This window comes from Bactrocera latifrons, unplaced genomic scaffold (genome assembly GCF_001853355.1).
Source record: "Bactrocera latifrons isolate USDA-ARS-PBARC rearing strain unplaced genomic scaffold, ASM185335v1 scaffold_145, whole genome shotgun sequence".
Taxonomy (NCBI): Eukaryota; Metazoa; Arthropoda; class Insecta; order Diptera; family Tephritidae; genus Bactrocera; species Bactrocera latifrons.
The window spans coordinates 666259-678231 of NW_017534908.1; the positions used below are offsets into that span (position 1 = coordinate 666259).

The window sequence follows — 11973 nt, forward strand, 5'->3', positions numbered from 1 at the left end:
TTCCAAACGCTGGTTTGTTATAACAAAAGGAGTAAAAAATTGAACAAAAAAAATGCACATACATGCAGTATTTTATGTATGTATGCACACATATGCATTCACATTACGCAACTAATAATTATTAATTAAAATTAGCCGTTTGGTCGCAATTTTGCAAGCTTGTGACAGCGCTTGTTCGTCTTGAGCGCAAAATATCCACCTATTTTATATTTTTTGCTTTAACCGAGTTGTAAGTAGTGCCTTTTGAAATTTTTTTTTTAGATTTTTTCTATGTTTAAATATGAATTTCGTACGAATACTTATTATAAGTATTTTGTTTGTAATGTAGTGTTTAGATTTAAGAGTTAGTTGTGTTAGCCTTGCTCACTTAAATGAAATATTAATACCAAATTTATATTTAGCATACAAACGACGAGGCGCATGCGCGTGTTGCTCCATAGTTATAACTGCAGCACATGACTTTGTCAACTAATTTATGCTGTTATAGGTCGGTGAATGTGTACGAATTGTGGTACTTTTTGTATTTTTTTGCATTATTATTTATCCAGCGTTTAGCGGCGTATATGCATGTATGTATGCGTATTCATACACGCATTTCTTTTTGTTTTGTTTTTTTTTTTTTTTTTTTTTTTTTGGTTGGCTTTTTTTTTTTTTTTTTTTTTTTTTTTTTTTTTTGTTTTTTTGGTTGGCCCAAACGTTTTGGGCAACTAGCGACTTTTGTGTTTCTATTGCATGCTGCTTCCTATTGCTGCTGTGTTTGCTGTTGCATTTTTACTATTTTATTCCTCAGCCATGTCGGCCGCAAAACCGTAGCTGGATCAAGAATTACTGTGCTGTTCATTTTCCGGCCTTCGATCTGTGGCGATTTGCAGCAAATTATTAAATTCTTGATCTAAAGTATGACGCGCCTGGTGTATAGATGAAAATATATAAAAAAAAAACGATATAGAAATATTAATAAATTTTTGCTATAATTATATGAAATAAATAGCGTGCGCTTACTTGTGCGTTCTGCGTTGGTATTTGTAATGCCAATGCCATTGCGTTCGAGTCGAAACTCTCGTCTAAAGCGATTAGCGCGCCATGCACGCCGGATTCTAGTAAATTATTTGCATATTCCTGCAAGGCAAACATTAAAATTAAAAATATAGTTAGCAAAGAAGCAAATTGACGCTTACTTTCAAACCAATACTGCACACCCAGCGTATGACGCGATCATTGCTCCAAACTAGCACATCGCATAAACCGTTTTCGGACATTTTACGTCGATGCTCGAGCTCACTGCGATCATAATTGAGCCGTTTCAAACAGGAAATTCCATATTGCAGACTAGTACGATGGAAACTATCCACCATTTTGAGTTGACCGCGCAAATCCTTTTTCGTTAGATGATCAAGCATGCGCGCATCCACCAAACACTCCATAAATGTAGTGCGATATTGCGGGAGGCCCAGACCGAGCAGCCAATAGTTGCCGATCCACTCGTGATTCATATCACCTAATTTGGAAAACGTAAAAAATGTGAAAATTTTATTAATATTTTATATATTATTATATTACTTATTATACCCTTCACAGGTGCATTTATTATAGCATAAAATGACGTTAAAAGAACTTCATATTAATTTTGATACGTCGTTGTTGTCGTTGTAACGGATACCTAATCCCTTTAGGATGGTAAGATTTCTCAACGTCCCAGGAAACGTGCTGTTTCAGCGGGTTTGGACCAATGGGAGAGGGGTGTCCGTTGTGTGGGGTTAGCATGGCATGCAAAGATGGCTGGTGTCATGCAGGAACCCATTGCATTATGACATATGTTTGATATGTCAGGGTCTATTCTAGATAAGTAGGAGTTTAACTTGCTACAGCATCCAGAAGCTGTGCAAGGGTCATTCCAGATTATCGCGGCAACTCGGGCCCTTCGTCTGCAATGGGTGACCCCAAGTTTGCCATTCACTGAGAGCGAGTCGGTAAGCATGAACCATCCTCGTCTGCGTTTCACGGCATCCAAGCGACCATATTGGTGAGCTGTCGGAGAGATAACCGTTAACCTTCGAATACATGCCATCGATTTCATTGCCCGATGTCAATATCGCTTAATCACCGGCGTACGAGGTTATGGAAACTCCCTCTGGGGGCTGTGGGAGTTTGGAGACATAGACGTTAAACAATAACTGGGAGAGGACACCACTGTGCGGAACCCCTTGTTTAATTCTTTATTGAATTTTTCCTCGCAACGATACGGATGATTGACGACCGCTTGGGTAGTTCATAGTCCACTTATCCAAAGGCTTTCGACAAGTCCAACGCGACGAGGTATGACTAAATCGACTCAGTTGGGTCTACGTAACTGGAACGGACCAGGAATTTTATCCGTACAACAACAACAACAGTCACGTCACGCTTATCATTTATAAATACATTTTACAGGGTCTTCGGGTAACGTTTCCTTGGGTGGGTATTATAAATTTCGTAGCAAGCATAATATACCCTGTTTAGGATATAAAAATAATGATTTCAAAGTCAAAATTACTAACCAAAAGCCAACGTTGTACGTGACGTTTGAGGCGCTGATGGCGAAGTCAATGAAACCATTTCCTGTATGGCAAGGCGTAATTTAAGTCTATGCAGCGGATTGCTTATGCCTGCAAAAACAACGGAAAATTAATGAATTTAAAAATTTAAATAAACAGGCGACTTACCAATCTCGCGCTGTATCTCCGTGTCACTCAACGCGCTCATAATGGCACCCGACTTCACGTTTGCTCTGCACGCTGCCACATACCAGGCGGGCATGCCAACCCAGAGCTCCAACCAAGCTACAATGGTCGGTCCGTTCCATAGCGCAAACGGTGTGCCGGCTTTCATCGCCTCACCGAGCAAATCATTTCTGTAGTCATGATCCCTGCAAGAAAATCGTATAAATCAAACCGTTATGCAAAACAATTAACAACGCATATGCTTACTTTTTCTGGCGCCCATAATCAACCGAGGATATTTTCGAACCGGGCATACTGCTCATACGCGGCACCATACCACCAGTTATGCTCATAACATCATAATTGGACTCGCCCTCACTCAGACCGATTGATAAATTGCCAATCGACATCATGCTGATCGAACCGTCGGGCAACGTATCTTTAACGCCTTTCACCTTGTCTTTCTTGCTGAAGAATCGACCTAAACTCGATTTGATACCCTTTTTCTTTTGCACCGCCGATGCGACATCACGGCCTACGGTGGTGGTGGGGGTTTGCAGCATTGTCATTGAGCCCATTGTATTGTAGTGACGACTAAGCGATTCCTGACTGCCATAGCGCGAACTCAATGGCGACAGACCATAGTTACTAAGTTGCGGCAAAGCGACATGACTGCAATGTACATGAAGAGTAAATTATTTACATGAAAAACACACTTAAGTACGGCGTCTGGGCTTACCTTGTATGGTCGACACCTTGATTTGGTGAGATGCCAACCGAACGCCGCCGCAACTCTTCTTGGCTATGGGCCAAGGCCTGCGCAACACGTTCAAGCCGCATTGATCTGGCGGTTAGCGGCGATGCGGCGCCACCCGAACTTGAGTCGCCTGTCGTAGACATGCCGTGGATGTCATCGCGCGACATATCACTCGACAAAACGGGTAAATTTAACTGTTGGAAAACAATTTTTTTAAATTTTTTGTAAAAATTTAGATAATATTACTGCTTACTGTGTGATACTTCTGTAGGAAATCTCTGTTGGGGCTGTTTGGTGTGCTGCGCCCACTCATCGGTGGACTCTGACGGTCCATCGAGCGACCACGCGCCAACAAGTTGACATGCTCCAAACTACCCACACGCGATTCCAACTCTTCGGCACGCGCTTCAGTTGACTGCTTCTCCTCTTGTATTAAACGAATCTCATTGTTGATGGCATCCAGTTGCTCTTGCAACATCATGGCCAACGTTTGTGCATCCGCATGTCCGGAGGGCGACATTATATCAGAGGCGGCATACATGACTGCCGCCGCGGCGGCCTCACTATCCTCACATTCAGCAGCGGCTGCTGCGGCTACAGCTGCAGACATTTCGTACGCTTGCTGAGCATGCGCCTGCTGTAGATTCTCCCACTCTTGTTCGGCCATAGAGCGCGCTATATTCGCCTCCTCTTGCATGCGTGACTTGCTGCGACGCAACGAATGCGTATCGAAACTGGCGTGCGAAGTGCTGCGCGAAAAGGCACCACCATCTACAGCGCTGCTGGGCGATAGGCTGCGTGTAAGCGCCTCCGTTTGTTGTATATTGTAGGCGATCTCTTGCTGCAGCAATTGTCGTTTGAAATTTTCGATTTCCAAGCGCGTTTTAGACAATTCCTTCATGATTTCACCCTTTTGGTGGTGTAATTCCTCAGCCATTTTGCGCGCCTTCTCCAATTCCTGCGACAGTGTGTTCTTCTCGTCAAGCGCATGCATGCGTTCCTTCAAATGTACCTGCAAACGCTCATTTGATTCGGAAAGCAATTTGTCCACGGTGGACGACAACCTTAAATTGTGCTCCTCGTTCATTTTCAACCGTTGGTTCAGTCTTAAAACCTCTGCATTTTTCTCTTCCAAATTTGCCTCTAGACGCTGTATGCGATCTTCTGCTGAACCATGGCGTTCTTGTGCCTATAAGTTGGGGAAAAAATATGTGGAAACGCGAATTAATTGTAATTGACAAGCTTTAAAGAATGCAGCTAAAAGACAAGACGGAAAATTGGGACAAAAATTCAAAAAGTTGCAAAACTACATACCGAAGGAAATAAAGTCAAGCGTCTCACAAACATACAAACGCCGCTACATACGTACTACACATCACATCACATTTGTAAGAAATTCAATCACGCATACCTTATTTCCTACCTTTGTCAAAGCTTCCATGCGTGCTTTAAGCTGTTCTTCCATATCAGGCTGTAATTTGGCCTGCTGCGCCAGCTTTTGTTCAGATAACTCCAACTTCTCTTCGATTGCGCAAATCTTCTCCTCGTGTAACTATAATTACATTAAATTTTTTTTCTTTTTTATTGTTTGAACTGACACTACTTTGTAATTCCTTACCTTAATTTGTGCTTCTTTATGACGCAATTCTTGTTCTAGTTTCTCGTTCAAGTCATGCAAAGATGTCGATTCGCGTTGAGCATTTAAATAACGTTTCTCCAATGTGGCGATACGTTCCTCCTGCGTGTATATAAACAATTCAAATGTTATTTTTAGGTTACATTTAACTGAAGTGAATTTGCACCAACCTGATCCTCCTTTTGTGCAACATTTTCCCTCAAATCTCTTTGCAGTTTCGAACATTGTTCTTGCGACTTGCACAACTCCTTCTGAGTTCTACTTAAATTCTCCTCAATTTCGGATATTTTACTATTCAAATCTGATACACGCCGCTGCCATTGCGAAAGCTCTGCAGTCTATGGAATATAAAAATGTTATAATCAAAGCATTTTTTATGTGTTATGAAAGGGTTTACTTGTTTCTCGATTATAGTTTGCAGTTCATGCGTTTTCGCAGCATAATCGTTCGCTTCATTTGATTCACCATTAAGGCCACCGCCGACCTATTGCATTATGATTAAAAAAATATATAAATGTTATATTTGTATTGAATATTTAGAAATGTTAAAAAATTGTAAGAATTTAAGTGAGAAAAATTACCTTCTCATTCACACCATTTTCATTGCTAGCTTCACGATTGGCTTGTATTGCACCGGTTTTATATTGTTGAAGCTAAATAAAAACAAAAACAATAATATAAATATAAAAACGTATAACGCACTGAAAGAGTAACGTACCTCTTCTTTGGTTGCATTTAATTCCTCTTCGAGTGAATTATTCTTTTCGATTGATAAACGCAGGCGTTCACGTACTTTTTCATCTAAAGCTTTATGATGTTCGAATAGACTCTTTAATGCTTTTAACACTTCCACCTCACTGGAGACGCCACTTTGCGCAGCAGCCTGTCGTTTTACAACCGTCATTCGCAAGGAACGTTCATGGCGTGCGACTAAGCATTCCAAATGCTCCAAAAGTAACTGTAGTCGGATAGAAATAAAATATAAAAATTTAATATGAAATAAAAATAATATAAGAATTATTAATAGCATATACCCGAGTATTGTTGCGTTCAGCTTTAAGTTCGCCAATTTCCTCATCACGCTCCAATAATGTTTCTCGCGCCTGCGTCAGCTCTTTAGTTAAAGTGGCGAATTCCTATAATTAATTTTATAATTTAAGTTTTAACTCAATATGACGAAACTTTTATTTTACTTGAGGTAAATTGGCATTTATCTGCCGCTGTAAACTATCGCGCTCCTTTTCCACATCGTGTAATTTAACTTCCGTTTCACTGAGTCGCTCTTGAGCTTCACGCAAGCTGTCCATAAGCTTGTCACGTTCGTCCAACATGGACACCATAAGCTGCTCAAAGTTGGCATCTTCGCCACTGAATTGTGAGGATCTCTGGGAGATACTGTCCTCCGAAATTGTTGGCATTACGTCGCACATCATATTCCACATTTTAATTTCTCACTCACACGCACGAAAGCTGTAGATTAAAGACAATTTAATTGAAATTTATTAGCTACACATTCAAGGATTTTAAAACTACTTTTATCGAGGTCAATAAACTATGATAAATAGTTTTTTCATATAACAACCAACACTCATAACTTTGGTATTATGTTGATGTCATGATAAGTGACCAGCAATTTTGACATATCAAGATTAGTACTTGAGTAAATTCCGCACTAAACTATGGCATATTAATATAAAAATAAAAAAAATGTATTTTTCTTTTATAGCGATCGCTGTTTATTTTTATTTGCAGCATATTTTGATGTAGCAAGTTTTCGTTGCAAAGACTCTCTCCAATTAGCATACATTGGTCAAACATTATGGTTGGCACTACGCCCATTTCACTTTTCACATTTGGATGTCTTGATATTTCGTTGTCGCCGCGAACCAACACATTTTTCACATATTTAACACATAAGAAAAAATCTCGGCTCCTGCCATCCATCGATACAATAATCAACACCATTACCCTACCGACATTCCCTATTGGAAGTTCTGCTGTCACAGATAACAAGCATGAGCATCCCTTAATCGCCTACATACATGGGCGTTGTAAAGCCTGTTCTGATTTTTCGTTAAAACTTGTAGTTATTGATATTCTCAACACTTTATTTATAATAAAATGAAATAGTATTAACTAAAATACTTTGTTGGCTTGGTAATAGCAGTATTACTGTCCAAGCCCTAAAATTCCTATCACAGCGGCCTGAAGTCATATGTGTAGGTAGTGATGGTTGCTACAGCTTATGCTTCAACTTGCCCAATCTGTACGTTTCCCTCGCTGCATGGAACCTTTTGTGCTTATACCAAGCAGCGTTTGCACGTTTTTCACAATTTTCCAATTACTTTTTTGTAAGGATTATTGTTAGAATTACTTAAAAATTGTATAAGAACCACTGTCGCTATCTCTTCTGTGCCGTTGCGAAAAATTGACAAATGGGTACACATCGACAGTGTTTCAGAATCGATGAAGTGCAGTGTTGCACCGAAATGTATTGTAGTTGTCAAATGAAAATATTGAGTTAAAATTTAAGTGAAAACGTGAATTTTATTACCTGCATAATATTTTTCTTAGTTGTAATTTTGTTATAAGAATTTTCGGTTGTTAATTTTTTATTGCTTACAATCTATATACAGTGTAACATTGTTTTGTTTACAAAGTTCGAGTTTCTCCGCAACACTGTTACGGCGTACAATTGATAACTCTAACATTCCAGTTAGAAGGTGATAATCAATGTCAGCTCCGACTCCGACGATTGGAAAACTGTTATCGATAATATTTGCACAGGTGTATTTTTAAAATCTTAAGTTTTTTTGAAGCAATAAAACTGAGGAAACATATTTATTATTCTTTATGCACTCTTTTTTCTTAAGGTATTATTTCTATTTGAACAACTTGGTCTCTACAAGAATTAATAGTTTATATATCGTATAGATACCCTGCTACCCAGCTATCAGTTAAATCACCGATTAATAGCCCCGTACTGCTAAACGTGATTTTAGTATTAATGGCCAATTAACAATTCTTATAAAATTTCTCGTAAATTTATGATCGTATACCCATTTCTGACGCAAAGAAATTATGAGTTTCGCGTTGTATATGCGTTGTTTCCCGCTAATCCTTTCAGTTTATTTGAGTTTCATGGAAGTGACTTGCTGGATACTTGTTTTAAAACTCTCTGTTATAAAATCCCATTAATTTTGTTTGGACATTGAAAATTGTTATAACAGCACACATCAACTGATCTGGCAGCACAGTAATTGTTTGACACCAACACTAGAGTAATTGGAAAAATCGAAACCGAAAAATCTTTTGCAAAAAGCTGAAAAAGCCGGAGTTTTTACGACCAAACAAAGAAAATGGGGTAAATATCAAGAAATATTTAACGCAGTTTATATTATTTTATATAAAAATATTAAGGTGTTGTGTAATATTATTGATAAGTGCTACAGTGAATGTGTTTGCTGCAATTGCAAAAGTGTCCCCGCCCGTGGTTAGCCAATATTGTGTAGTCCAGACCTCAATTGAATGTGAATATATAGAAAATATTTAAATTACTATTCATAAAGCGTACTTCCGATTCAAAAATATTTATAGACAAATCAAAATTTTTGTGTAAAGCTTTTTCCTGCTAGTGCTCTACAACCTACGAAAATGTTAGTTTGTGGGCGGAAGTCGCTTTGGGATTTTGTGCTTAGCTAATGCAGTTGAAGTCAATTAAGTTGTTAGAAATTATGTGCATGCATAGGAAATATGACAATGGTATAACGACTATATGTACCAGCTAATATAATAATAATGGAATATTTAATAGAGTTGAGAGTAGTTTCATTTTCTTATTACAATATGAATGAATATGTGCACATGTGTTAACTTTTTGAGACATTTAATAACATTAATAAATTTTTGCTACTTTGTCATAAGCGAGCAACCGATTTTCACCTGCCAGGCTCATGTCTTCCACATTGACCCGAAAACGAAGCGCACATGGATTACGGCAAGTATGAAAGCGGTCAATGTGAGCTTCTTTTATGATTCGTCCCGCAACCTTTACCGCATTATCAGTGTGGAAGGTACTAAAGCCGTAATTAACTCTACAATAACACCCAATATGACATTTACGCAAACATCACAGAAATTTGGGCAATGGAGCGATGTGCGTGCTAATACGGTTTATGGTTTAGGATTTGCCTCTGAAGCCGAATTAACAAAGGTATGGTGTTTGGTATGTTAATGTTTAGTATATGTTGATGCTAATGAAAAATACATTTTAGTTTGTGGAAAAGTTTCAAGAAGTGAAGGAAGCAACAAAGAATGCAATAAAGGCTGCGAATGGTAAATGCATACATAAATTGCAAAGTAGTTTATTTTAATTTTTATCATTACAGGTTCAACTGTAGTTACGCCAACAACGTCTGCTAATACATCGCCAATATCATCGCGTATGCAGCAAAACGATAACACCGCCATAGATCCACATACTGTGGAACCACCAAATATGTCCAATACGAATACACAAAATGCAAACCCGGATAGTCCATCACATAAGCTATTGCCAGCAGCGGATGTCAAACAAGAGCTGACTGCAGGTGCCTCTCCATCACCTGCTCCAACGGCGGTAACAGTCTCCTCAAGCGGCAGTATTGTAGGCGTACACACTGGTGGAAGTGCTGGCGCTACAGGGGAGCAGCAACTCAAATACGAGAATGAACGACTTAAAATGGCACTAGCACAAAGGTATGAAAAATAAATAATTAATTACGAATTAGATGTAAATTATTTAATAATATCCCTTTAAAAATATACGATTGCAGTTGCGCCAATGCAAAGAAATGGGAAATTGAATTGGCCACGTTGAAAAATAATAATATACGCCTAACAAGTGCATTGCAGGTATTGTGTCTTTATTTCACACCGATTTTTTAAGTTTTTCAACGTTACACACTTAACGACAGGAATCAACCGCCAATGTGGACGAGTGGAAGCGTCAATTGCACACATACAAGGAAGAAAATATACGATTAAAACGTGATTTGGAAGTGATTCGTGTCGGCGGAGGTGGTAGTGTTGTGGCCGGTGCTGCTGGTGGTGGGGAAATTGCCGAAGATTTACGACGTGAAATTGGTTTATTAAAAGGACGCATCGAATCACTAGAGAATGAACTAATGAGTCAAGAAATCGAATTACAGGCGGCAAATATGAGCATACGCGATAAAACTCTTGATCACAATGTAAGTTTTGAAAATAGCACGCGTTACTGGAAAAGTAAAATATATTTATATTTTCATACGCAGCAAATGGGGAAGTTAAGCGAATTGAATGCATTATTCTCCAAACATTTAACGGAACTATTTAGTGTACAAAAAGACATGGAAAATATCATACATCCAGCTAAAAGCACTTGAGATAAAGATGTGGGCTATTTTAAGAAGGTAAAGTAGAGTTAAAATTAAAAAAAGTGAAAAGTTTCCTCAATGTATAATTTTTTATTGTGTTCAGGTTTCAGGTGTAGAACAACAATTACAACAACAAACGATAACGATTAGAAAATACGGTGCTTCGGGTACGGGTGGCAGCAGCGGTGGGGTTGGTGGTGACACCGAAAGCACACTCTCCAATATCACATCAATTCACTCACAATTACAATCTTTCAACGAAACATGTGATGATACTCAGAAATTTTACACTACCAGTCATATGAGTCAGCAACAGCAACAACAGCAGCTACAACAGCATTTGCAACAACCAGGAAATAGTGAGAAAATTATTAGACCACAAGTGTTGCGCGCCATGAATAAACACTCCGTACTACTGCAAGAGTTACATCAACGTCAAACGCAAGTGGCAATCAGCAGAAGTACACAACTAGCAGCGGCTACTAATATACAGCACTTTGCAACCGGTTGCACAGCAACATTGACTATCACTACAAGTACAGTGACTGCAAACACAAGTGGTGCCGGAGTGGCCGCAACAGCTACTGTGTCTGCCGCTGCTGCTGCGGCTGTTGTGTCGCCCACTAAAGTAGCCACACAAATGACGAGTAGTGGTGGTGGCAAGACTGCAACTATACTTGTGTCAAAATCAAAAACTAAAACTGGTTTACCGCTGCTATTAAAACACTCCATTAACAATTAACAAGAATGAAAAAAGTGCGGATTAAACAGTTTATAAATTGTAACTTACGAATGTTTGAAGAATTGTCATGTGAAATGGTGACGTAAAGTTGCTGAAATTACATACATAAATCAACGACCGTTAACCTGTGCCCAATATTTAAGAATTTATAACCATACAACACTTATACATCATCATCATCACCAACAGCATATGCTGACATATATTAATATATTTATATTTCCATTTTTATGCATTTTTTATTTATTTTTTGTTTTTTGTGCAATCTTTATTAAGTATTTGATAATTTTGTGTCTATCGAAACAGAAACCAAGTGGTATGTGAGCATATAACCAAACGCGCAAATTATATAGCATAATTACAAATTAATTATTTCCTTAGTGCGAGTGCAAACTTGTAAGTTAGACTTGCAAAAATTATATATTTATAATCCGTTGATATTATAGTAAACTTATTAACTTTATTTCATGTGCAAAGGACGTTGCAGCTATTATATTTATATTATTTCTTTTAAATATTCTTACTAATTGATTGAACAAGTATTGCTAGGCAAAAGCTACGCAGTTAAGTGTAATATACAAATTGTTTAAATTGACAACACATTTTTTGAGATAACGGAACTTAAAAAATTGGCTAACAATTATGTGAAGTGTCGGCAAGTGAAAAAAGCTGCACGAGTATTTTAAAAAATTTAATTTTCGATATTTCCTTTTTTAAAACTCAAACGCATAGCTAGTGTGTGT

The 11973-nt window shown here is 38.2% G+C and overlaps 2 protein-coding genes across 3 annotated transcripts; one reads left to right on the forward strand and one right to left on the reverse strand.

Moving 5' to 3' along the window:
* Positions 1–641: 641 nt before the first annotated feature.
* LOC108965664 (liprin-alpha-1) lies at positions 642–7498 on the reverse strand. Of its 2 annotated transcripts, none has more exons than XM_018928217.1 (17): positions 7352–7498; positions 6286–6562; positions 6127–6228; positions 5811–6050; positions 5674–5745; positions 5490–5576; positions 5263–5430; positions 5075–5194; positions 4880–5008; positions 3710–4645; positions 3439–3650; positions 2967–3371; positions 2703–2905; positions 2538–2645; positions 1179–1498; positions 1003–1119; positions 642–908 (listed from the first exon to the last, which is right to left on the reverse strand). In XM_018928217.1, exons 2-17 carry the CDS (start codon positions 6532–6534, stop codon positions 819–821), a joined length of 3558 nt encoding a protein of 1185 aa, XP_018783762.1. In that variant the 5' UTR covers positions 6535–6562; positions 7352–7498; the 3' UTR covers positions 642–818. The 2 variants fall into 2 exon arrangements, with proteins under 2 accessions (XP_018783762.1, XP_018783761.1); XM_018928216.1 differs by having other exon boundaries at positions 4868–5008.
* An 863-nt stretch (positions 7499–8361) lies between these two features.
* Positions 8362–11382, forward strand: LOC108965685 (homer protein homolog 2). Its single transcript, XM_018928259.1, has 8 exons — positions 8362–8456; positions 9017–9305; positions 9367–9427; positions 9481–9829; positions 9907–9985; positions 10048–10323; positions 10387–10524; positions 10592–11382. Exons 1-7 carry the CDS (start codon positions 8452–8454, stop codon positions 10495–10497), a joined length of 1170 nt encoding a protein of 389 aa, XP_018783804.1. The 5' UTR covers positions 8362–8451; the 3' UTR covers positions 10498–10524; positions 10592–11382.
* The last annotated feature ends 591 nt before the right edge of the window (positions 11383–11973 follow it).